Raw genomic sequence first — 26,826 nt, 5'->3', positions numbered from 1 at the left:
TGTTGTATGGAAACCGATTTGACAATAATTTTCATATTAAAAATAAATAAATAAATAAATAAATAAATAAATAAATAACATGTTTAAATGTAAAATATTAAAAAATAACTTTTATATATCATCATGGTGTTAAGAAAAGTAATAGTGAAAGCCACTTAAAAGAAAAAAAATCTTTTGATCTTTTAGTAAATGATGTCACACATAGAATATTTATAGATCATTAAAGTGATCACTTTGAAGAAAATGTATATGGTAAAAATGGAAACATTTCAACATGAAATTAGATTACAATGACAAAATTACAATGAATATTAACGCCATAATCAACATAATACGATGAATGTAAACACACAGAATAAGGCTAGAAGGGAATAAGAAAAACAAATGTGCTATATTTCTCATTCTGTCTCTTGGAGTCTGTTTGGATGATGGAATTATGGGTAATTTTGGGGGAAAAAAAGTTATATCAACTTTTCTAAATTAAAACAATAGTTAAAACATCCCATAAGACCCTGACTTTGAGCCATCCATCTCTTACACATGTGGGCCGGCTCTGAAGACCTTGAACCCACTCAGGCAAGCTACATAATGTCACTTGGCCATTGTAAAACCCTTACTTGGACCACACATTTTGATTGGATTTTGGAACCATATGATCCAGATTATTATAGCAAGACAAAACAAACAGGTACTAAGTTACCTCTTTCAGGAAAGATGTTGTTTTTGGTAAGTTTGACGCTTTTGGGCCTTGGATTGTTATCATCCATACCCATGATCAGGTTGCGGAAAAACAGATCAAATTTCTTTCTGCTGTCCGCATTGATGGTGCCGGCCACGGTCCACACCAAGGCAAAGAGGAATAGACCTTGCAGCCAGAGAAAGATCTGTTGGCTTGTTGGGCCTTCAAATAATTCACTTTCCTCCTTGTCTATTTTTCTGATTTCATCTAAAAGCAAGAAAAAGGAACCTCAAGAAAAGCTGCAAATATCTGCTTATATACAGATCTATAAACAATGTGAGCTGGGTGATCTTGTCTGTGAGGGCTCTGGAGAGGGGAATGATAGTGGCTGAGTGGCCATCACCTGCCAGATCCTTTATCCACATATTTCTTTGTGCTAGTTTTAAAAACTTTTTCTAATTTTGAAAGGACATGGGCACCAACCTGAAGGAGCTCTCAATGGCTGAAGACATTTGAGCATCAAAATAACTATAGCATTGGATTATAACCCATAGGATAAAATAAATATTGTGAGTTCATACTTTAATCAGCAAATAACTGAATTAGCAAAGAAACAGGGAAGAACAGTTTTTCCTTACAGAAAATTCTAATTAGTAAATATAGAAGGAATACACAGAGAAACAGAAAATTAACATTAGGCAAATGCCGCCGTAATAACTGTGGTAGGCAAGATCCAACAGATATTAAAATCAGTGGGTGAAAATTTGAGGAGCAAATAGGATATTTGCATGGTTTCAAATTGTCTCCCCTCCCCCCAAATACTTACTAATTATGAAGGAAAACATAGTAACTCTTCTCTTACAGTGGAGAAATGTGGCTCTGATCAAAGCTAACTTTGACCAGAGCCTTCGCCAGTCATAACATATAGCAACATCATGTGCCCCATGATGATGTACAGAGAAGGATACATCATCACTTTCGTGGTATTCTTACTGAAAATGCATAACCCCAATCTAATTATGAGAAAACATATCTCTTAAATTGAGAGATATTCTATAAAATAAATGACCATTATTTATCAAGTAACCAAGTTATAAAAGACAAGGAAAGGGGTGCCTGGCTGGCTCAGTCAGTAGAACATGTGACTCGATTTGGGGGTCATGAGTTTAAGCCCCATGCTGGGTTTATTTTTAAAAAAAGGCAAGGAAAGACTGAGGAGCTGTCATAGATTGAAGGACACGAATGAGATACAACAATTAAAAAAAAAAAGTGACCTCCTGAATTGCATCCTAAAACAGAAAAAGGACATTTGTGGAAAAATTGATGAACTGCAAATAAAGTCTGTAGTGTAGTTAATAGTTTAGTATCAGTTTCAATTTTCTTATTTTGATCATGGTGCCTTGGTTATGTAAGATGTTAACTTTAAAGGAAGCTAGGTGAAGGGATATGTGACTCAACATAGTCCTTTAGCAATTTTTTTGCAAGCCTGAAATTATTTTAAAATAAAAGGCTAACAACTGTATTTAGTATTCCTTAGCTCAACGCCTTGCTGATTGATCATAGTTACCATACTCCTGCATTTTAGCACTGACAGAGGAAAAAGTTAGGGCTCTGAAATCAGACATGTCTGTGTTCATGTCCCCAGTTTTTAGTAGTTGTGTGTCTTTCAACACTCCTGATAGGACTCATGGCTATAGATCTGGGAAGGCAAGATATTAGGGCACTCAGTGCTGGGGACAATGAGTCCGTTTCTCATGCGATGCCTTTTTTCCTGGAGGAGATACAACACAAGGACAGGAAACAGGGCTTGGGAAAATATGCAAAATTTGCAACTAATGATGCAAATATATGGCATTGTATGCAGTTAGTGTGCTTTTGAAATTGCCTGTAATTTTAATTTCAGAAAAATCACATAATATTTAGCCAAAGAAAGTCTCCACTCAACTGTTCACCATATTACATTTTTTTAATCTGTTCCTATAATGCCTTTGGAAGCAATGAGCTGAGAAAATGTACATGTAACAGAAGTTCTGGGAAGATCCATCTTGAGCCTGAATTATGTGAGATATTGAAAAAGAAATGTCATCCAGGAAGAAGTTATCCAAATGGACACATGCTTTGTCATTTCCCACAGAATTCAATGAAATTTGATTTATATGTGATGGTTACAGGGAACTTCTCTAGGACCTTTAAACAAATAGTTCTATGATTTAGGTACTTCTCGTGTCCTGGAGAAGTTCCCTAGTTTTGTAGCTGATGTGATCAGTTCTCTTGACCGTGTAACTATGTATTTTGTGAAATCAGATTTTTATAAGTTTTCTTAACACAGGAAAATCTCCGGTCTTATTTTTTGCAGAATCTTTTTTTCTCAGATACATTCATATGTATCATGTAAATTCATTTCCCTCCAGGATATCCTAGTTAGGTAAAGAGAGACAGAGATTTTTATCCTCATTGTGTGGACGAGAAACCCAACACAAGAAAAGATGGGGTAATTTGCACAAAAACATCCAGGAAATCAATCTAAGATTAATGTTAAAGCCCCAAAACATGGATTCCTTCCGCTAAATTCTACTATCTCCACTCCAAAGGCTTGTTTGTTCTAGACTAAAATGCCACTCTCGTTGTGACTCATGGACGGGGCAGGAATAGAAGGGATGGGGAAGAGGAAGAAATATCCCGCATATACCCCACCTTCAAGAATCATAGTAGCACGTACCAAGCAGAGAGGAGTACAGTCTCATCATTGAGGAAGCAAGGTGGATGGGAGAAGTTTGGACCACAAATTTACACTGAAGGTGAATAAACTCCAGGCAGGGCTGGACAAGCCACATGAACATATCATTGACCTGAAAGTAGAAATGAAATTTGAAGACGTTATCAAAAAATGAGTTTAAGACTAAGGGTTTGGTACACTTCTGGAAGGCCAGGGATGCTGGTAAAGTTGCTGATTATTTTTGAATGTAGGTGTATTGGGAAAAGGACCAAAGGTACCCAGGGCCCTGACTTAAACTTCCTACTCAATGGACAGGCAGCCCACAGACCATCCCTACTCCTCCCATTTTACTACCCAGAGCTGGATACTCAGAGGCTTGGAGCTACTGTGGGTTAGCTACAAGATGCATAAAGTAGTTTTAGGACCCAAACTGGGCATCTGACTTGTTTGTATAAAATCATTAGGAACCCTAAACAAGATTTTCAAATGACTTTAGGCTGGACTCCTGTATAAAGTGGCCATAGGAAGTGCAGAGCTAAGTTCAAGGCTGATTTTCAGTAATTATCTGTATGTATGTATGTATGTATGTATGTATGTATGTATATATGTACTTATTTGTAGGTATAATGATTCTCGTTTCTGCTCTTCACCCCAGTTACTCTTTCCAAAAAATTTTTCCTTTATCCTCTTATTTGGGATATTTTTTCATTTTTGTTAAAATATTTGTGGTTGTCACTGTAAATTATCTTAAGTCATTTTTTGGGAAGTAGATAGGTCATCACTAAATAAATACATATATATATATATACATATATATATATATATTGATATATGTCCGTATATAAATATATAGATGCATTTATATGTATATATGAATACATACACATGAACATATATATGAATACATATACATGTGTACATGAATATGTGGTATATTCATCCAGCCAACAAATATTTATTGAGTATCTAGTAATTACAGTGTTGTAGGTGCTGAGGATAAACAACGCACAAGATAGACAAGATTCCTGCCCTCTCAGAAATTACTGAAGGATAGGGGAGACAAAAAATAAATAACTAAACAAGCAAGGAAATAAATAAAATACTTACAAATCATGGAAAGTACTAGCAGGAAACAAATAAAGATGCTACAATGGGGAATAATGGGAAGGGCTTAGTAGGGTGGTCAGGGAAGGCTTCTTAGAGGAGGAGGCCTTTATGTTGAGATGATGAAGGTGAATCATCCCTCAGAAGATAAAATGGGACAACATTTCCAGGAAGAGGAAGAAAAGGTGCGAAAGTCTTGAGGTGATGAAACCTGGGGTCTTCTAGGAATGGAAACAAAATACAAGGGCTGCAGGGTAATAAGTTGAAGAAGAGGGTAGTGATGAGTTCAGAAAGGCGACAGGGGCGCCTGGGTGGCGCAGTCGGTTAAGCATCTGACTTCAGCCAGGTCACGATCTCGCGTTCCGTGAGTTCGAGCCCCGCGTCAGGCTCTGGGCTGATGGCTCGGAGCCTGGAGCCTGCTTCCGATTCTGTGTCTCCCTCTCTCTCTGCCCCTCCCCCGTTCATGCTCTGTCTCTCTCTGTCCCAAAAATAAATTAAAAACGTTGAAAAAAAAAAAAAAAAAAAAAAAAAAGAAAGGCGACAGGGTCAGACTGAGGTTTCAGAGGCCCTGATAAGAAGTTAGACTTTGTCCTAAGGACGCTGAGGAGTCTCACTGAAGGCTTCCTGTGCACCTGTATAGATTGGTCTCTTGATGTGCATGTGGGCATGTATCTGTATAAGTATGTGATTATATACATGGTACGTGCATATAAATGTGACAGGAATGGGGCCATCCTACATAGCTCATCAGAGTATTTCCACAGTAGGAAGAGAGCCCAACTATACCTTTCTTGGCTTCTTCGGTGAGAAACTTTCCTAGAATTCTATTAATGCAGGGAAAGACAAAAGCCACCAAAAGCTTGGGTTCTCCCTTCCTGATTCCCTAGGCTGAGAGTGTGCTCATGTACCCATTAACCTGAATGTTCACACCTCTTTTAGAAAGGGAAGAAGGGGACATATACTCTTCGTACCTGCAATACAAGCTTTTCTAAGCTGGCTCCAGCTCCCTAGATATGAGAGGAATGAAGTCGAGGTCACTAGGATGGGGAGTGGCAGTACAGAGAGGAACACAGCTCTTCCTAATCTGGCCTATCTCTAGAGCAACTTCTAGAGATATTTCTGCTAGTGGAGCAATGGGAAAAGGAGTGACATTCCAGCCACCTTATAGAATGTTCTCAAGCATCAGAATTCTCCACTGGGGAGATGGGGAGTGATGGAGAAGGTAGAAGAAAAGTAGAAATTGACCATATCCCATCCTCTCCACATGGAGAACAAAGTTGGAAAAATGGCAGGCAGCCAGGAAAGAAGACAACTAGAGGCAAGCAGGGGAGCCACGCCTGTTCTTGCATCCTGGAATTAGAAGGTAAAGATGTGTCTATAAGGCCTTAGAAATGAGGAGCAGGGAGACAGGGAGGGAGGGGAAGTAAAGGAGTCTGATGGTCTCACCAATTCCTTGTGCTCCTCAGTGAGACTGGTGGGCAGGGTGTCCATATAAGAGTCCTTCAAGGGCTTCCAGCCTAGTTGATGGGGCTCCATGTAGATCATCCCACACCTGGCAAGCACAAAGAGAGAACCAGCCTGGTCCACAGCTAGGCTCCCAAGCACACAGGGGCGAGGTAAATGCAGGCAGTCATGGCAAGGTAAGGGGCTGTAGCTTGGGGTGGAGCACAGACCCTTGCCTGCTCTAGGCCAAAAGGAAGGTGCCCAGATTTTGTCAGCAAAGGATGGGGACCAGTGATAACAGCTTGGTCTTGGGAATAAGAGAGACCTGGGTTCAAATCCCAGCCCCAGATTCTACTATCTGAGTGGCCTTGGGCAAGCTTTCTTTATTATCTCTGAAATTCTTCATCCTTGTCTATAAATCAAGAAACAAAAAATACATAGTTCATACGGCTGTTACAGTGGTTAAATAAGAAAATGCCAACAAATAATTCAGTGCCATTTCCAGGATATAGAAAACTCGTAATCAATGGAAACTATTATCATTAGCATTAATAAGTACTGATATTGTATGTAGTACATGGTTTTTTCCCCCCATTAAAATATGGCTGCCATTTATTGAGCATCTACTGCATGTCAGGCACTATGCTATGTCCTAATGACCTTTATCTTTAAGGATATCTTTATGGTCATGTTTTAAGACATGAGGAAACTGGCTCGGAGAGGCTAAGTGACTTGGAAGAGGCCACACAGCTAGATATTGACATGGCCAGGGTGGAAGACCAAGTTGGTCTAATTTGCCATTGCTCTTTCTACTCCCTGACATTGCCTTTCAGAATGTGGGCTGACTTTATTTTTTTTATGAACCTCAGGTACAGAATTGGATTCATTGTCATCCTTGGCACACTATCAGTAGCCCATGCAGGGCCTTTCTTATTTCTTAGTTAAGGGTTTTCAATAATTTAATGAGTATCCATGAACCCACCACCCAGACAGAAGCTAGGATCTTGACAATAACTTTCATCTTACACATTTGGTCTCCATTATCCTATACCCATGGCTTTCTCCACCTGATGTAACTCATTATCTTGAATTTCATGGTCACCTGTCTCTTGATTTCTTTCTTTCTTATATAGTTTTATAGTATTTCTATATGTTCCTATAATGTAAATTTATTTATGTTAGTTGTTTTTAGCAGTTTAAATGGAGACACTGCACTATATATACTATTGTGTGCTTATTTTTATACATAACATTGCTAAGATTTTATAGTTAATAAGATTTATCCATAGAGTTCTAGTCAGTATAATTTATTTATTTTGAGTGATATATAAATATTACAGTTTGTTACAAAAACACTAATTCAAAGGGATACATGCACCCCTATGCTTATTGCACCATTATTTACAATAGCCATATTGTGGAAGCAATTCATAGATGAATGCATAAAGAAGATGGGTATATACATACAATTCCCTCAGGGTGCCAGTATGAGGCTGACTGACCTGCTCACAGTGGCTGGCGAGGCCTGCTCCAGATCCGCTGGCTCGAAGATCAGACTCATCTTGGGGCTCATCTGGATAATCTCTCCACTCATTAAACACAGCTGAAAGGGCAAAGCAGAGAAGTGGAGGGCAGGCAAAGGGGTTAAATTCTATCTGCAAGTGAAAGGCTTCAGTGGAGACAGAGATGGTTTAAATTCATTCAGTACTTCTTGAGCACTAACTATATGCATCAGGCACTGTTCTAGATATGTAGAATAAAACAGACAAAAATCCCTGTGCTCTTGGGATTTACATTCTGCTGGGAGGAAACAGATGATAAAATACATAGCACATAACATGATGAAAGTGCTTTGGAAAATAATTAAGTAGAAGAGGAAGCTGGAAAATGATCAGCCAGGGCCAGGTGATTTTAAATAGTGAGGTCAGAGAGTCAATGAATTGCAGCCTTAGATGAAGGATCAAGAAGTTATCAGACTACATCAAGTTTCATGGTTCCTTCCTTAGCATTTAATATAGATGTAACTGCACACCTTTCTCCTGTTTTATTTGCTCAAGTTTCCCATGAAGGACTCCTTTTGGGATCTCCCATGGACTGGTGTAAGTCTACAGGGACAAGAACATCTCTACAAACCCTTTCTGGAATGGAAGGAAAGACCACTGGAAATCCTAGTGTTTACAGGGTATGTCCCTGTAGAAAGTAGTTCAAACACACAGGGGAGACTCAGTGTACATACAAAGAAGTGGTACTTCCTATTTGCCAACATGGGTTCAAGTGAGATCTTTAAGTCACAAGATTGCCTGAGGCTTCGGTCTCTCAGTGGCAAAGAGGAAACCCCATTACTCCCTGCTGTTCATTCAAAGTTGTGCTTAAAAAGTTCTTTGTACGTTACCTGGCCCACACCTGGAAACAGGTCACTAGAATCAGGTCACTACATGCATCCCCAAGAAGGTCAATAGCCATTATGGGGCTGACACCACCAGCAGTATCATCTCTGAATATCAAGAAAAGTAAAAGAGACCCATACCTCTGACGGTAGTTTGATTTACACCCAGTGACAGGAAGAGCCATCAGGAATTCACGGTTTATAACTCTTTATACTTCTTATCTCAAAACCAACAAATACATTTGTACAATTAGTTTATATCACATGGCCTATATAATATAATAAAACATTTCAATTTTTATGTTATGTAATCAAAATTACGCACATATTATAATTAGCGTATGTGTGTAATTTGGATAATTAGGCCTTCCATTGAGCATGACTCACTCATAGTCTTGTGAAATTTAAATGTAGTAGGAAAGTATATTTTGATTCAATAATCATTCATATTCAGTATAGAAACTTCCTTAAAATGGTGATAAATTTCATTTCATTTTTCATCACCACTAAACCAGCCCTACAAGAGATCTTAAGGGGGATCCTGTGAGACAAAGTACCAGAGACATCACTACAAGCATGAAACCTACAGACATCACAATGACTCTAAACCCATATCTTTCTATAATAACACTGAATGTAAATGGACTAAATGCTGCAGCCAAAAGACATAGGGTATCACAATGGATAAAAAAAAAACAAGACCCATTTATTTGCTGTCTACAAGAGACTCATTTTAGACCTGACAACACCTTCAGATTGAAAGTGAGGGTATGCAGAACTGTCTATCATGCTACTGAAAGTCAAAAGAAAGCTGGAGTATCCATACTTATGTCAGACAAACTAGACTTTAAATTAAAGGCTGTAACAAGAGATGAAGAAGGGCATTATATTATAATTACAGGGTCTATCTATGAAGAACTAACAATTATAAATGTCTATGCGCCAAATACAGGAGCCCCCAAATATATAAAACAATTACTCACAAACATAAGCAACCTTATTGACAAGAATGTGGTAATTGCAGGGGACTTTAATACCCCACTTACAACAATGGATAGATCATCTAGACACACGGTCAATAAAGAAACAAGGGCCCTGAATGATACGTTGGATCAGATGGACTTGACAGATATATTTAGAACTCTGCATCCCAAAGCAACAGAATATACTTTCTTCTCGAGTGCACATGGAACATTCTCCAAGATAGATCACATACTGGGTCACAAAAGAGCCCTTCATAAGTATACAAGAATTGAGATCATACCATGCATACTTTCAGACCACAATGCGATGAAGCTTGAAATCAACCACAGGAAAAAGTCTGGAAAACCTCCAAAAGCATGGAGGTTAAAGAACACCCTACTAAAGAAGGAATGGGTCAACCAGGCAATTAGAGAAGAAATTAAAAAAATATATGGAAATAAACGAAAATGAAAATACAACAATCCAAACGCTTTGGGATGCAGCGAAGGCAGTCCTGAGAGGAAAATACATTGCAATCCAGGCCTATCTCAAGAAACAAGAAAAATCCCAAATACAAAATCTAACAGCACACCTAAAGGAAATAGAAGCAGAGCAGCAAAGACACCCCAAACCCAGCAGAGGAAGAGAAATAATAAAGATCATAGCAGAAATAAACAATATTGAATCTAAAAAAACTGTAGAGCAGATCAATGAAACCAAGAGTTGGTTTTTTGAAAAAATAAACACAGTTGGTAAACCTCTGGCCAGGCTTCTCAAAAAGAAAAGGGAGATGACCCAAATAGATAAAATCATGAATTAAAATGGCATTATTACAACCAATCCCTCAGAAATACAAGCAATTATCAGGGAATACTAGGAAAAATTATATGCCAACAAATTGGACAACCTGGAAGAAATGGACAAATTCCTAAACACCCACATGCTTCCAAAACTCAAACAGGAGGGAATAAAAATCTTGAACAGACCCATAACCAGCGAAGAAACTGAATCAGTTATCAAAAATCTCCCAACAAATAAAGAGTCCAGGATGAGATGGCTTCCCTGGGGAATTCTACCAGATATTTAAAGCAGAGATAATACCTATCCTTCTCAAGCTATTCCAAAAAATAGAAAGGGAAGGAAAACTTCCAGACTCATTCTATGAAGCCAGTATTACTTTGATTCCTAAACCAGACAGAGACCCAGTAAAAAAAGAGAACTACAGGCCAATATCCCTGATGAATATGGATACAAAAATTCTCAACAAGATACTAGCAAATCGAATTCAACAGCTTATAAAAAGAATTATTCACCATGATCAAGTGGGATTCATTCCTGGGCTGCAGGGCTGGTTCAACATTCGCAAATCAAGCAACGTGATACATCACATTAATAAAAGAAAAGATAAGAACCATATAATCCTGTCAATCGATGCAGAAAAAGCATTTGACAAAATTCGCATCCTTTCTTAATAAAAATCCTTGAGAAAGTCAGGATAGAAGGAACATACTTAAACATCATAAAAGCCATTTATGAAAAGCCCACAGCTAATATCATCCTCAATGTGGAAAAACAGAGCTTTCCCCCTGAGATCAGGAACACGACAGGGATGTCCACTCTCACCGCTGTTGTTTAACATAGTGTTGGAAGTGCTAGCATCAGCAATCAGACAACAAAAGGACATCAAAGGCATCAAAATTGGCAAAGATGAAGTCAAGCTTTCACTTTTTGCAGATGACATGATATTATACATGGAAAACCCAATAGACTCCACCAAAAGTCTGCTAGAACTGATACATGAAATCAGCAAAGTTGCAGGATACAAAATCAATGTACAGAAATCAGTTGCATTCTTATACACTAACAATGAAGCAACAGAAAGACAAATAAAGAAACTGATCCCATTCACAATTGCACCAAGAAGCATACAATACCTAAAGATAAATCTAACCAAAGATGTAAAAGATCTGTATGCTGAAAACGATAGAAAGCTTAGGAAGGAAATTGAAGAAGATATAAAGAAATGGAAAAACATTCCGTGCTCGTGGGTTGGAAGAATAAATATTATTAAAATGTCAATACTACCCAAAGCTATCTACACAGTCAATGCAATCCCAATCAAAATTGCACCAGCATTCTTCTCAAAGCTAGAACAAGCAATCCTAAAATTCATATGGAACCACAAAAGGCCCCGAATAGCCAAAGTAATTTTGAAGAAGACCAAAGCGGGAGGCATCACAATCCCAGACTTTAGCCTCTACTACAAAGCTGTAATCATCAAGACAGCATGGTATTGGCACAAAAACAGACACACAGACCAATGGAATAGAATAGAAACCCCAGAACTAGACCCACAAAAGTATGGCCAACTCATCTTTGACAAAGCAGGAAAGAATATCCAATGAAAAAAAAGACAGTCTCTTTAACAAATGGTGCTGGGAGAACTGGACAGCAACATGCAGAAGAATGAAACTAGACCACTTTCTTACACCATTCACAAAAGTAAAGTCAAAATGGATGAAGGACCTGAATGTGAGACAGGAAACCATCAAAACCCTAGAGGAGAAAGCAGGGAAAAACCTCTCTGACCTCAGCCGCAGCAATTTCTTACTTGACACATCTCCAAAGGCAAGGGAATTAAAAGCAAAAATGAACTATTGGGACTTCATGAAGATAAAAAGCTTCTGCACAGAAAAGGAAACAATCAACAAAACTAAAAGGCAACCAACAGAATGGGAAAAGATATTTGCAAATGACATATCGGACAAAGGGCTAGTATCCAAAATCTATAAAGAAATCACCAAACTCCACACCCAAAAAACAAATAATCCAGTGAAGAAATGGGCAGAAAACATGAATAGACACTTCTCTAAAGAAGACATCCAGATGGCCAACAGGCACATGAAAAGATGCTCCACGTCACCCCTCATCAGGGAAATACAAATCAAAACCACACTCAGATATCACCTCACGCCAGTCAGAGTGGTCAAAATGAACTATACATGCTGGCGAAGATGTGGAGAAACGGGAACCCTCTTGCACTGTTGGTGGGAATGCAAACTGGTGCAGCCACTCTGGAAAAACAGTGCAGAGGTTCCTCAAAAAATTAAAAATAGACCTATCCTATGACCCAGCAGTAGCACTGCTAGGAATTTACCCAAGGGATACAGGAGTACTGATGCATAGGGGCACTTGTACCCCAATGTTTATAGCAGCACTCTCAACCATAGCCAAATTGTGGCAAGAGCCTAAATGTCCATCAACTGATGAATGGATAAAGAAATTGTGGTTTATATACACAATGGAGTACTACGTGGCAATGAGAAAGAACGAAATAATGGCCTTTTGTAGCAACGTGGATGGAACTGGAGAGTGTGATGCTAAGTGAAATAAGCCATACAGAGAAAGACAGACACCATATGTTTTCACTTTTATGTGGATCCTGAGAAACTTAACAGAAAGCCATGGGGGGAGGGGAAGGAAAAAAAAAGAGGTTAGAGTGGGAGAGAGCCAAAGCATAAGAGACTCTTAAAACTGAGAACAAACTGAGGGTTGATGGGGGGTGGGAGGGAGGGGAGGGTAGGTGATGGGTATTGAAGAGGGCATCTTTTGGGATGAGCACTAGGTGTTGTATGGAAACCAATTTGACAATAAATTTCATATATTAAAAAAAACATAATTTGAAAGTGATTCAAATACAAAAAAAATAAATAAATCCATTTAGCTATCTTAAAAAATTTTTATTTCATTTTAACATATAGTAAAATAGCACTTATTATATGCTAGGTGCTATCAGAAGCATTTTGAAAATATTAACTTATCTAATCTTCCTAATTAACAGTCCTCTTTTACAGATGATACAGCTGAGACACAGAGAGACTAAATAGCTTGCCTGAGTTTATACAACTGGTAAGCAGCTATGCAGGATTTGAACACAGCCTGTCTGGCTCCAGAGTCCAAGTCTTTAGCCAATATGCTAACTGTGGCAGAATATATTTTCCAAAGACTGCTGTAGCAGTAGCTTCCATCACATGAATGCTGTTGCAATGTGACCTTGCCCTGCTCCATCAAGAAGTGGAGTCTCTTTCTCCACTCTCTTGAATCTGAGTAGGCCCAGTGACTTCTTCAACTGCTAGAATTCAGAGAAAGTGATGCTATGCCAGTTCCAAGCACAGCTCTTAATTTCCTGGAAACTTTCACTTCCTGACTTTTGGAAAATTAACCACCATGTAAGAACTATCACTACCCAAGACCACTAAGTGAGACACCTGACACATGTGGAGATGCCTGGCGGATGAGATGTCATCTGAAGAGAAAGAAAGACAGAGAGAGACAGGCCAAGGAGGAATGACCGAGTGAGGAAGCCACCTTGGTTGTGGATCCTCCATCCATGGCTGCCCTAGCTGACATCACAATGATGAGCTGAGCCCAGCTGACCCCTTCCAAAATTTCTAATCCACAATATCATGAGCAAAGTAAATGGCTATTTTAAGTCTTTAAATATACCGTAATGAATAACCAAATACATTCCATATATCAGGCACTTTGTGCATGCTATCTTATTTAATTGCCAATATCCCTATTTTATTACTACCTTTTTACAAATGTGGAAATTGAGATTCAGAGAAGTTATGTGACTTGCCCAGTACAAAAGCTCAGTTGTAGAGCTAGTGGTCCAATATGATGCCAACACCAATGCTTTTAACCATGATGCAACATTATCCCTAAACAGACAGAGCTTACCCACAAGTACAAATAAAAGCTTAATTCATAAACTTAAATTTCTTGGGGGGCATTTATTCGTCATGTAACAAATGTATGTATTATATAGTTTGGGTCAATTACTCACTTGAAAAAGAGAATTTATAACCTACCTATATAAAAGAGATATGAGACTCAGTAGGTACCTTTTTATTGTCATCCAGAACTGTGTTCATATTTTCGATCCAAACAGCATCTACTGGCCCATCAAATATAATCCATTTGCGTTCATCAGATATTGAGGATGCTTGTTCCCGGAAAACATTGGCTAGGACACCATCTGTCCATTCATGGCTCACTTGGTCAAAGCACCCATAGAGCTGCCCCATGGTGATGGCCTTGGGGTTGATGATCAAATACTCCACAGCAAATTCTTCCATCTCTTTGGCTGAGCAAGAAGGTTCAACATGAGTTACAAAGGCTCTGGAGAGACCAGAACATTAGACAAGAGACAATGCCACCTCAAAGACCAACCAACCTTTATGATTATGTCATCCATGCAGAGTCCTTATGAAATTGGTACTCAGTTCTTATAAAGGCTAGGATATCTGGATGGGCAATGACTTAAATTATTAGGTTATTATGCCCACTAGTTTCTCACCAAATTTTCTTCTGAGTCTCATTTCAAACAGGACAAATGTTCTGGTCAGATCTAAAGAAATCTGTCTGGGTCTAAATGAACTCAAGCAGTAAGGGAGAGAGGTCCATGTTATTAAGTGTCTTTATGTACCTGACTCTCACAGCTACCCTAAGAACCTTGGCTTTGACTTGAAATGAAGGAATAGCAGACATGTAAATGATTCTGGAAAATATTGACTACTTTTCTTTTCTCTATCTGAAGGATTAGTTTAGCCCTGGCACCTCTTCTTTAGCTGCTCAGCAAGTATCCGCTGAGAAATTCACACCATGAGAATACAAGGACCCAACCGGAATACACAGGCTGATAGATGGCACATCAGATGCATTCAATAACAGAAAATAATCACACTTTTATATGATCCTTCAAAGTAAGGAAACGTTGGAATGCTTGAACCATGAGCTAAATAAAGAACCATTTCTGCAGAATCCCAAGGCAAAAACGATGGGATAGCCTCTTTTCTCATTTAGTTTCCTAAACTGTATTCAAATGTTGAAAATAGTAAGTTTGAAATGCTTAGTTACTAGGCCCTAATTAGTTACTAGGGCCAAGTTAGTCCCCAAAACAAAAGCCTCAAAAATCCAACAGCAACTCAATCATCAAAAATTATTAGAAAAAAATATGTCAGTCAGTTAAGCAGTCAACTCTTGATTTCAGCTTGGGTCATGATCTCACGGTTTGTGGGACTGAGCCCCATGTCAGGCTCTGTGCTGACAGCATGGAGCCTGCTTGGGATTCCCTCTCTCCCTCTACCCAGTTCATTCTCTCATTCTCTTTCTCTCTCTCTCTCTCTCTCTCAAAAATAAACATAAAAATGTTACAAAAAGAAAAAAATATGCTGAATTACTGGAAGGGATTGTATAAATACAAGGCATTGTTTTTCAAAACCATAGGCTTACGTTTTATAAAAGAAAAAAACCCCAAAACTCTTTCTCTGGCAATAAACACAGCTTCCATTTGTTGATCAGAAACTGTGCTGGATTACTTTCCTGCATAATCTCACTTAATTTGCGCAACAATGCCATTTCACAGCTGAAAAAGTAGAGGCTGAGAGAGGTTTAATCACCGGTCCAAGGTCTGGGTCTGACTCAAAAGTCTGAGGTCTTATGTTCTACATTAAATAGAAGTAAGGAAGGGGAAGAGGGAAAGGAAAGAAGGAGGGAAAGAAGGTAGGGAGGAGAAAAAAAGGGAAAAAAAGGGAAAAAAAGGGAAAGGGAAGCAAAGGAAAGAGAAGGGGAAAAGGGATAAAAGGAAAAAAGGAAAAAAGGAGAAGAAAAGAAACCATGCAATAATCAGCTTTTAAAATAATTTGTTTAGGACACTGATAGGAGTGTCTCTCTCTCATTGGGAAGCCTTTGGAGAAGCCCCTATTCAGCATTTGAGAAATCTGAGAAAATTCCTGCACTTAATGACAGGCATATAAAATTCCTGTTAGAAGCTCCCACCCCACCCCCCTTTATTTTCTGCCTGCAGACATCTGTGTGCCATGTGCTATTTCTGGCTCTGATGTCACAATCCAGGGATGGCAAAACTAATAGCCTGGCATTATCTCCATGGAGCCAGCCAACTGACTGGGGAGTTCTGTGCTCCCAGGAAGCCAGGGATGTGAGCTTTACCTGCGTATAAATCACCCAGAGCTGCAGCCAACACTTTATAAGCACAGGTCTTGCCACCCATGGGGTCTCCAACAATCATATAGCCATGTCTCACCAGCATCATCTCATAGATCTGGGAAGAGACATATAAACAGTTAATCATTGCAAACCTTCCAGAGCTACAAGTCAGTCAGATGTCAGTGAGGAACGAGGGACTAAAAGGGGATTTCCATAGTCCCTTCAACCCCTGGTGAACTGTGGTCCTTTTTATGATTTGTAGTTTAAATACCTTTGGGGTAAATAAATACATGTGTATGTCTCATATATTTAAGGAATGGGACCTTCTATTTGCTCTGCACCTACCCATGGGTTAAGCATCAAGTGACTTACATAAATTATTTCATTTAATGCACTCAGGTATCATGAACTACCTTCTAGTGGTAGGAATGCTGAGCCCCAGAGAGGTTACGTAACTTGCCCACACTCATCAGTGGTGAAACCATGATTTGCACACGTGACTGTCTAAGTTTATGCCTCAATTTTTTTCATTAGGCCATTTCTATTTGCTTCTATTTTTCATTTTTTAATGTTTATTTATTTATTTTAAGAGAAAGGGAGGGGCACCTGGGTGACTCAGTCAGTTAAGCATCCAGCTTCGGCTCAGGTCATGATCTCAAGCTTGTGAGTTTAAGCCCCGTGTTGGGCTCTGTGCGGACAGCTCTGAGCCTGGAGCCTGTTTCAGATTCTGTGTCCCTCTCTCTCTCTCTCTCTGCCCCTTCCCTACTCATGCTCTGTCTCTCTCTCTCTTTCAAGAATAAACACTTTAAAAAACTTAAAAAAAAAAAAGAGAGAGAGAAAGAGTGTGTTTGTGTGTGAGCTGGGGAGGGGCAGAGAGACACAGAGAGAGAGGGAGGGAGAGGGAGAGGGAGAGGGAGAGAGAATTCCAAGCAGATTCTTCACTGTCAGTGCAGAACCTTACTTGGGGCTTGATCTCATGAACCAAACCATGAGATCATGGCCTGGGATGAAATCAAGAATCTGACCCTCAACAAACTGAGCTACCCAGGCACACCCCTCTATTTGCTTTTAAAGGGGAAAAGGAAACAGCAGTCATCTTAGCACCCTGCACTTCAACTGGAAACTTCCTTTTTTGAGGCCTAAATGCAGTTCTGACTTGATTAGAACTCTCAACAGATAAAAGGTATTTTCCAAGCCAGGCCCATGCTGCAAAATATAAATGATCTTCCTCGTAAGTGGTTCCAGGGTGGTTTTGTGACTTTACCAGCACAATTCAAAGTTAATCCTGAGACATTTACTGAAGCCATTTGGAGAGCAATGCTCTTTTTCCTTCTGGGCTTGAACCTGGGACAATCTAAGTCTGAGGCTGCTGGAAACCCAACTAAGAATGAAGTTTTAACTCAGAGACAGAGCCCAGAAATGAAGAGAAAGTTTCCTGGATCCTGCTGTTCCTAAGGCCAACACACATCTGGGTTTTTCAAGTTAGGTAAGTGAACAGACTCCCTTTTGTTGACTAAGGCAGTTTGAGTTGGGTTTCTGTCACTGGAAACTGATAAAGTCCTGACTAGTTCAAGCCCAGTGCCCCCAAAGGTTTTGTTTCATCCCCAAATTTAAAAAAAGGAACCCCAAATAAGATGGTCAGAGGAAAAACATTGGATTTTAACTTCAATTCCTGGAAATGAGACCTGAAGGCACTTCCATTTCTATTTTGGCTCCTGTGGTTGCCATCACTCTGCTCCAATCAACCACAATTCTAATTCCTGACTTCAGCAAATAGAAAAACACGTGCATTCTCATATAGATACAGGGAACCAACCTGGATAATTTTCCCAATAAACCAAGGTACCGGCTGGAGTTTCATCTTTTTGATGTTCTCATTCAGCACTTCCATAAAAACTTCATAGTCTGGCTTTGGAAGAACAACTCCAGGAAACAAATCTGATATAATTCCCTGTTAACAAGAATTCGAGAGAAGATGGAAAGGGAGAATTGTCAGGGGGTATGACCTCGACACTTTCTGAAAATGAGATTCACAGACAGCAGAAGTCTTTGTAAAATTCCAAACCTCATTTTTCTATGCCAAAACTCATCCACAATTGCAAATTCCAACACAATCTGTAAAATATGATTTCCCTCCCAAATAATTTAAAAAGCCCTCAAATATTTAATAAGTCTGTATTATCTTCTAGTTATTGTACTAGGAATGAATTAGATAGTCATAATTTCTGTCTCTATGGAGCTCACAGCCTGATAAGGAAGAGAGGAATTAGAATAATTACAAAGGAAAACTACATTTGGTTAAAAAAAAAAAAAAAAAACCTACCCCAAACCAATGGCAGATATTATTCTATCAGTGAAATCATTTTTATTAAAATCAGGAACTAGGGGAGCCTGGGTGGCTCAGACAGTTGGGCATCCGACTTGGGCTAAGGTCATGATCTCACGGTTCATGAGTTTGAGCCCCATGTCGGACTCTGGGCTGCCAGCTCTGAGCCTGGAGCCTGCTTGGGATTCTGTGTCTTCCTCACTCTCTAACCCTCCCACCCCTTCACAAAAATAAATAATAAAAACATTTAAAAAATTTTAAGCCAGGAACTAGACAGGGATAGTGCTATCACATTATCTAACTTTTGGGGGAGGGTATCTGGTGGTGGGAGTGCTGGCTGGAGATGGAGAGGGTGCCAGAGAAATAGTTCATCTTCAGAAACTGAGTCCCAGCACTTGGCCAAGGTCCCAAAGCACTGCATACCTGAAACAGAGGGACATCTTGAGCCAAGAACTTGGCCAGGTTGACATCAAGCAAGGCCCGGAGCAACAGGACACTCTCATCCTCCTCGGGATACTTGAGCTTCAGGTTGCCAGCAGCAGTGAGCACAGACTTGACCGCGCGCATGCCATAGTCATAGTGATGCTGTGAGGACAGCTGCTCCGAGCACAGACGGTAGGTTGCGACAATTTTCTGGGCGAGACTGGGAGGGCAGAGACATGTCTGCAGACCGCCAGAGAGGAACAGCTCCTGCTCATCAGACATTCCCAACATCCCTGTATCCTGTCCCTTCAGGAACCAGACCTATTCATGGACTTGATGGAGAAGCCCCATCATCTGAAGTCCTTTTAACAGTTACCAGGATGAGCTAAGGAAGAGTTCTCTTTCAAAGTTTGGAGGAAAAAGAGTAAGCATACACACATGTGTATACAACCTACTATACAAGAAATTGTATGGGTATATACTTTTATGTGTATATGTGAATATATGAGCACACACACATGCACAAACACACATTTTGGAAGAAACATCAAACTATCAACAATATTAACCCCTGGAGAATGGAACTCAGGGTCACTGAGAAGAAACTTGCTTTTTTCACTTCTATAACCTAACAATTTTTTCCCATATCCACTAAAGTCAATAAATGGGGGAGCCTGGGTGGCTCAGTCAGTTAAGTGCCTGACTTCGGCTCAGGTCACGATCTCACAGTTCGTGGGTTCGAGCCCCGCATTGGCCTCTGTGCTGACAGCTCAGAGCCTGGAGTCTTCTTCAGATACTGTGTCTCCCTCCCTCTCTGCCCCTTCCCTGCTCACACTCTGCATCTCTCTCTCTTTCAAAAATAAAATAAACATTAAAAAACATTTAAAGTCAATAAATGTTATGCTGTTGACAATGTTAATTCTAAATCATATTAAAAATTTCCTCTTTAATCTTGGAATAATTTCATGTTTTAAAGTCTTGCCTTAAGCTGTGTGTGTGTGTGTGTGTGTGTGTGTGTGTGTGTGTGTGTGTGTGTGTGTGAGTGTGTATGTACACAGGGTTGGGATAAAGAGAAGATGAGTGGCCGATTTCTTTAGCAGGAGTCCACGTATATATAAAGAGAGAGGAGGCTCTTTCTTGGGAATTTGGACCATCTCCTGGTCAGGACCAAAGCCAGGGCTAAGTTGCTGTCACATCAACGAGGGAGCCAAAGTCCATTTCTTGTTTCTTTTTTTCTTCCAATGGGCAACCTAACTTGAATCCACCACACAAAAGGCACTCTTTCAGGACCTTTAGAACCTACTGGAAAGCCAATATCACATACCTTCTGGAGTCCAGAAACCCCATGGAATAGAGGGAAATTTCCCCAATGAGGGCATAATCTGGCACCATCATGGCAACTGTCCGGAATAAGGCCTAGAAAACAAATGGCCAGAAAAGAAAAGAAAAGGCCACTGAGAACCTGAACACACACAGTAAACTCTGGGAGAAGGTGTATTTACAGATACAAAGAGAAGCAGGAAAGTCATTCACACCATTCCAGTGAAATCAAGGAAAGAAAAGCAGGAGGACAAATCAATGCCAAGAGACCGTCTTTGTTGGGCAGATCCACTGCCCAGCTAACCTCCCCACTGGCCCTGTCTATGTACATGTTGCCACAATGGGTCCCTCAGTGGTTACGTGGAAGGCCTTAGGTGCTGGTATTCTAATAACACCTCATTTCCCTATGCCAAATGAGTACCGTTCAACTATCAGACCTTTCCTTTGTTCATTAAGGACAGAGGAAGTCATTTAGGAATTCAGGACCAATATATATCTGAAGAATCTTGAAGTCAGACAGATACTGATCTGAGTACTTGTACTGCTGTCTATTGGCTGTGGGCAAGTAATTTCCCTCTAGTTATTTCACCTCAAAATGGGCCAACAACTGTATTGTTCTCATGAGAACAAATGATATCATATAAGTGAAGTGCTTAGAACAGTGTGTGGCACATAAGTGAGTGTTCAATAAGCATCAGCTATTGTTATTACCTTAGATCTTACAGAAGTCCAAACAGTCAGTTACAGGTAGAGCCAGGACTAGAACCCAGGCTTCCTGACACCACCCCCTGGTGATTTCTGCTATACCACACTATCTCACGAAAGCTGCTTATACAGACTTGACAGGATTGCTGGCTGGGAGAGGTGTGGCAGGGGGTGGGGGGGATTACAACCGTTGGGTGGTAAAAATGAGAAATGTGGGTCCAAATTGCACTTTGGTGCTCATTGGCCTATCCTGGCCTAGACGGGAGGAGTCATTACTAAGGATCTCCCTGACTCTTTTCCATTTGGGGGGCAGTGAGAAGAAGTTTCTGAATAAGATCGCAGAGCACTAATCAGACGCGTTTCTGGCACATGAAGTACTCATATGGGTTTGGCTGGGTCTCTCTTGTGTCTTCCACTCTTGTGTCTTGTGAATTCCATTCATGGAATTAATAACGTAGAAGAAAATCCATAAAGAAGCAGGCCTAGAAGTCTCTCTCTGGCCCCTCTTTTCATGCAGTTGGGGTGCTAGGGTCTCCTCGTACAGGAGAGCCAGCCGTTTTGTACTTTGGGTTTTTTCCTTCCATCAGAGCACAATCTACAGCCTATTCCCTTGAAGACGGCCTGGTTGACTTTTCCTTCAGAGGCACCTTCCTTCTCTACTAGCAGCAGGACCAGTAGCTGTTACCATGGCTGCAACTCAGGCCAGCTCAGCAGTAGGCACTGGGGACATACATACTTCCTTGTCCTCTCTGCAGCTGGTTGGAACAGCCTGTTTTGATATGGACACCACTTCAGCTTAAGCAGGCTGGTAATGAAGAGGACCTCCATGTGGTTCTGCCTAAGTTTCCCAGAGTTCTCTGTGACTACCTTTGATGCTGTCTTATGAGATGTTTTTGTTTGGCCTACAGTGATTTTTTTTTTTTTTTTTTTTTTGCATTTAGCCAGGATCACAACAATCAGATTACATGTAAAAATCCAAATGTCTGGCTTTTCCTGAAAAATGAGAAGATGTGACAATTCCTGCTTGGCAACAGTAGGCTGGCGGCTAAGTAAGGGCTGCTCCCTCTAGAGGGGGCATTTGTCAGAGTCCCTACCAAGCCCAGCTGGTTCCTCTCATCGACCTCCTGTACACAACAGAAATAGTGACTCTTGTTCTAGTGTTCATTGTCTTCTAATTGCCATTGTTCATTATGGATATATGCCCCTCCCCCACGAGACATTGTTGGGGCAACAGTTAGGTTCTGGGGACTAACTTACTACCATTGTTGCTCCACTATTAATTCTCACAGCTGAAAAATGTCACCCATTATTTGCCTTCTCTGTGAGATCTTCTGTTACCTCCAGAGGTTTCTACACCATAAAATACACGCAGAATTTATACATGCTCACGTTTACCTTGAGGTTATCTGGCAGCTCAGCCCTGCCAGCATATCCAGGGTTCATGGTGATGAAGACAGCGCAGGTTGGGTTCAGAAGGAGCTCGGTGCCTTCAAAGATGAATGTCTTTAGCTTCCGGACAATGGCTTGTTGAATGCTGAGAATCTGCTGAGCCACCACAGATAGCACTTCTACCTGGAGTGAGAATAGTGGGCAGATGTGAGCTCTTGCTCTGACAGCCACCACCCAACTCTGCCAGAGTCTCCTTCACTTAGCAATGAAAAAACCCAATCACCTAAAAACCAGAACTTCACCTTCAAAATTACAAGAATGGTTTGGGGTTTTGGTAAAGAAAAAGAAAATTGATATGTGTGTATGTGTGTGTATGTGTGTGTATGTATGTGTTACTAGTTTCCATAGTATTTTATCTCTGTTCCAGCACCTAGCATAATGCTTGACCCATAGTATGTACTCAGTGTTTATTGGTTCCCATTGCATGTTTACATTTCCTGACCTAAATTCCCTACCCAAATAGAATTAATCACCCCCTCTCTTTTGTGATGCCTCTTTTGTACCACTACCATAGACTTCTATCATATTCTATGTGCTTCACTTACTTTTTATTTCCCTTTGCTCAATTCTAACACTCAGAGGGCAAAATCATTTCTTACTTATCTTTGTGTCATGAACAATTGCGGAGTATCTGACATATACTAGCTACTCAATAAATTTTTGAATGAAGGAGCGAAGGAATGAATATACTGAGGATCCATATGTATATAAAATATGCACTTTGTCTCCTTGGGACTGTTTTTGTTTAGTTCATTGAGTACTTACTCTGTGCAACAGTCTTAGAGGAGACATAAGGCACTGTCACTGAGCAGCTAAGAGCCCAGAAAAAGGCCCCTGCATATCCAATCCCTGCTCTGTAGTCCCGTTGCAGGATTACCTCAATTCTGTTGAACTCATCAAAGCAGGCCCATGCTCCGGCCTGGGCCAGTCCCTTGAAGAACTTCCCCATGGCTTTGTAATCCAGACCATCTGAGCAGTTGAAGACCACACACTAGAGAAGGAGAATGTGGGCACCATTAGGGGTGGGTTCCCTCATATCTGAATTACCCTGCACCATAAAACACGGGTGTGGCTCTTCTCTTCCTATTCCACTGTAGGAGCTGGGGCCCAACTCTGCCTCTCTCACCCTTAACCATCTTGAACTTAATGCCCACTCCCCTGATAGGAGTCTAGACAGGGATGACAAGAGAGGGTGAGAACAGACAGCATCTCCCTACCTGCTTGGCCAAAGCTTTGGCCAGATCTTTTGTGGTTTCTGTCTTTCCTGTACCAGCTGGTCCCTCCGGAGCTCCCCCAAGGTTCAGCTTCAAAGCCCCCATCAGTGTCCTAAGGGAAGAAAATAAGAATTCGGTGCCCAAGTCCTAAGACACAGGGAAGAAAGAGACTTTTGCTTTGTTTTGACTCCTACAAATAGCTTTAAATTTTTTCCCTGATTATATGACCAGGATATCATCATTGTAAAAAATTCTGCTTTACTCAGTACTGTAATCTTAGAGCCTGGTGCATGGGTGGCACCCATAAACATTTGTTTTAATGAATGATTGAATGGATAAATGAATACATACACAAATGAATCAAATAAAGGTAAAAAATCTTCATAAACTCCACACATGAAAGATCACCAGTTCTAATGGAGTGGTGAAAATAAATCTATTTCCCCCACTGGATTATGAACTCTTGACTTCAGGACCTGTATTTGATTCAGTTTGATACACTAGGGGCAAAATAAATATTAGAAATTAATGACGTGTTAAGTGTGGCACTACAGTCCATTGTATGGGCCTCTATAGTTTCAGTTAACACACCATCTTATAATCATCTATCTCTCTCCCCTGACCCCATTAGATTGAGGGTTTCTTGAGGTCATGCATGGGGCACAGGAGACTTTAAGAAATGACTAGTGAATAATGAAAAAAATGAATGAAGAACAAAAATCACAGAACACAGAAAACAGGTGTTTGAGGACTTTCAAAGGAAAAAATACTCAGGAATTGTCTTTTTAATTAAAAAAATTCCACTTTAAGGAATATACAAAATCAAAGAAAATCTAAACATCACAAAGTTGACACATTCACAAAGTTCACATTTCTAATGTTATGAATACCAAGGAAAGTGGAAAAGCACTTTGCTGAGCACAGAATGACTACGTCTTGCCATCAGACTGGATGGCTGAGCTTGGAGACTCCTTGCCTGAGTCCTTCACCTGGCCCCTTTTGATTCTTTCGTCTATGGGATCTCCAGGCACCATCTTGATTCCTGCCACTGGACAGCTTTCTACTTAAATACTGTGGCATTTTTTTTTTAAAGTTCATTTATTTTGAGAGAGAGAGAGAGAGAGAGAGAGAGACAAATAGAGCACAAGCAGGGGAGGGGCAGAGAGAGAGAGAAAGAGAGAGAGAGAGAACCCCAAGCAGGCTCTGCATTGTCAGTGCAGAGCCCGATATAGGGCTCCACCCCATGAACTCTGAGATCATGACCTGAGCTGAAATCAAGAGTCGACGCTCAACTGACTGAGTCACCCAGGCACCCCAGTACCGGGGCATTTTTAAGGACAGGCATCAACATTCTGCTTGTTGGTTTGGCCACATTAATTTGCATTAGGATTCCTACTGGGTTCTCATTTCTGGCCTAAGGGCTAATTTCCACGCCTGTTGTGGGACCATGATAATTAAGGACAAAATTCTACGATCTGAGTATCTGAAATGTAGAGGGTAAAGGTTACAAACTCAAGATGCTCCACACCTTCTTCCCCAGAAGGTTTTCCTTCTGGCATTCTATTCACCCTTCAGGTCTTGGGGGAGACCCAGAGGTTACCTGTAGCAGCGGTCGGTGAGGGGTGTAATCACCAGCCGGGGGGAGTTCCCCAAGTACTCATAGCCATATAAGACTTCTGTGGTGATCATCTGCACCTGTACATCCTTTGAATCCCAGTAGTAACGCAGCTGGGAGATCCACTGGAAATCATTTAGATCACAAATATTATCCTCAGATAACTTGGCCACCACGTCGCGAGCTATTGGAACAGATGCAGATGTGGAAACACACAAGTGCAGAGCCATCAGCATACTCATATGTCCAGAGACTGCTCAGGATGTCAGGACATTATCCAGGCCACCCTTCACTATCCAAACAGTTTCAGGCTCAACTAGCTTCCCTGCCCACTCCTAACCTACAGGCAGCAATATCTTTCAGAAGCTGGACTTTGCTTCTCCCAAGAAGCCTGGCAGAGAACATGCTACATTGTCTTCTCTCAGACAGTACAGCAGAGGCATTAAAAGTGCGTACTCTGAAGTCAGACTGCCTGGATCCAAATTCTGGTTCTGCCATTAACTAGCTACGTGACTTTGAGCAGGTTACTCAACCTCTCTCTTGAGTTGCATAATCTGTAAAATGGGGATAACATAGTACCCACCTTCTAGGGTTATTAGAAGGTTATTAGGAGGATTAACTGTATATACAGTTTACCTTTGAACAACGTAGGGGTCGGGGTGCCTAATCACTGTAGAGTCAAAAATTTGCTTATAACTTTCAACTCCCTTCGAACCTAATTACTAATAGTCTACTCTTAGACTGGAAACCTTACAGATAACAAGTGGCCAATTAACACATATTTTGCAAGTTATATGTATCATATACTGTATTCTCACAATAAAGTAAGCTAGAGAAAATATTATGAAAGTCATGAAGAGACAATACATTTACAGTACTGTATTGTACTTATTGAAAAAATTTGCTTCTATGTGGACCTGTGCAGTTCAAACCCAGGTTGGTCACAGGCCAACTGTATACACATACATGTATATACACACATATGTACACACACATGTGTACATATATAAATATATATCCACATATATATGCAGATACAGATAGATGAAAGAAAGAAAAAAGGAAAGATTATATAAATACTAGCTATTGTTATTGTTCCTAAATTCTGGGGGGACTGACCCAGAGAGATTTGCAATATGTAGTTACCCCAAATGCTGTCAAATCCCCAATATGGTCCTTTTGACCCTGTTCCAGGCTTCTAGGATATCCTAGGAGAATACAGTCAGCTTGGCCTGATGCAGTTGGCAAGGGAAGGGGTCCCCAGAACCCATGGTTACATATAGTCTTTCCATCTCGGGGCCTGAGAAAACAGATGGGAGATATACTTCTGGGTGTCCTTCTTTCTCTCATAGGATTATGAGCCTAATTTAATTTTCTCACAGTTATGGGAGCCCTGAAGTTGAAGAATAAATAAAGGTTTATGAGAATCATTAGTTATTTTTTATGGAATGCTTGGATGAGAGCTATTGAGA

At 40.4% G+C, this 26,826-nt stretch overlaps 1 protein-coding gene across 3 annotated transcripts in view; it reads right to left on the bottom strand.

The window, feature by feature from the left end:
• DNAH3 (dynein axonemal heavy chain 3) overlaps positions 1 to 26,826 on the bottom strand; it is a 170,553-nt gene that overhangs the window by 68,543 nt on the left and 75,184 nt on the right. For all 3 annotated transcript variants that reach the window (XR_009256448.1, XM_058710216.1, XM_058710217.1), the window contains 13 exons: positions 25,340 to 25,538; positions 23,743 to 23,851; positions 23,403 to 23,516; positions 22,472 to 22,648; positions 20,376 to 20,467; positions 19,052 to 19,271; positions 18,119 to 18,253; positions 16,306 to 16,417; positions 14,199 to 14,440; positions 7,445 to 7,545; positions 5,946 to 6,051; positions 3,399 to 3,528; positions 701 to 946 (listed from right to left, as the gene is read on the bottom strand). Coding sequence is in view for 2 of the 3 variants with exons in the window: in XM_058710216.1 (XP_058566199.1) it covers positions 701 to 946; positions 3,399 to 3,528; positions 5,946 to 6,051; positions 7,445 to 7,545; positions 14,199 to 14,440; positions 16,306 to 16,417; positions 18,119 to 18,253; positions 19,052 to 19,271; positions 20,376 to 20,467; positions 22,472 to 22,648; positions 23,403 to 23,516; positions 23,743 to 23,851; positions 25,340 to 25,538 (1,983 nt within the window). In the remaining variant the exon portion in view is untranslated. The remainder of the gene's footprint in view (positions 1 to 700; positions 947 to 3,398; positions 3,529 to 5,945; positions 6,052 to 7,444; positions 7,546 to 14,198; positions 14,441 to 16,305; positions 16,418 to 18,118; positions 18,254 to 19,051; positions 19,272 to 20,375; positions 20,468 to 22,471; positions 22,649 to 23,402; positions 23,517 to 23,742; positions 23,852 to 25,339; positions 25,539 to 26,826) is intronic.

This window comes from Neofelis nebulosa, chromosome 18 (genome assembly GCF_028018385.1).
Source record: "Neofelis nebulosa isolate mNeoNeb1 chromosome 18, mNeoNeb1.pri, whole genome shotgun sequence".
In the NCBI taxonomy this organism is placed as follows: domain Eukaryota; kingdom Metazoa; phylum Chordata; class Mammalia; order Carnivora; family Felidae; genus Neofelis; species Neofelis nebulosa.
This window is presented reverse-complemented; position numbering and strand designations above follow the sequence as displayed.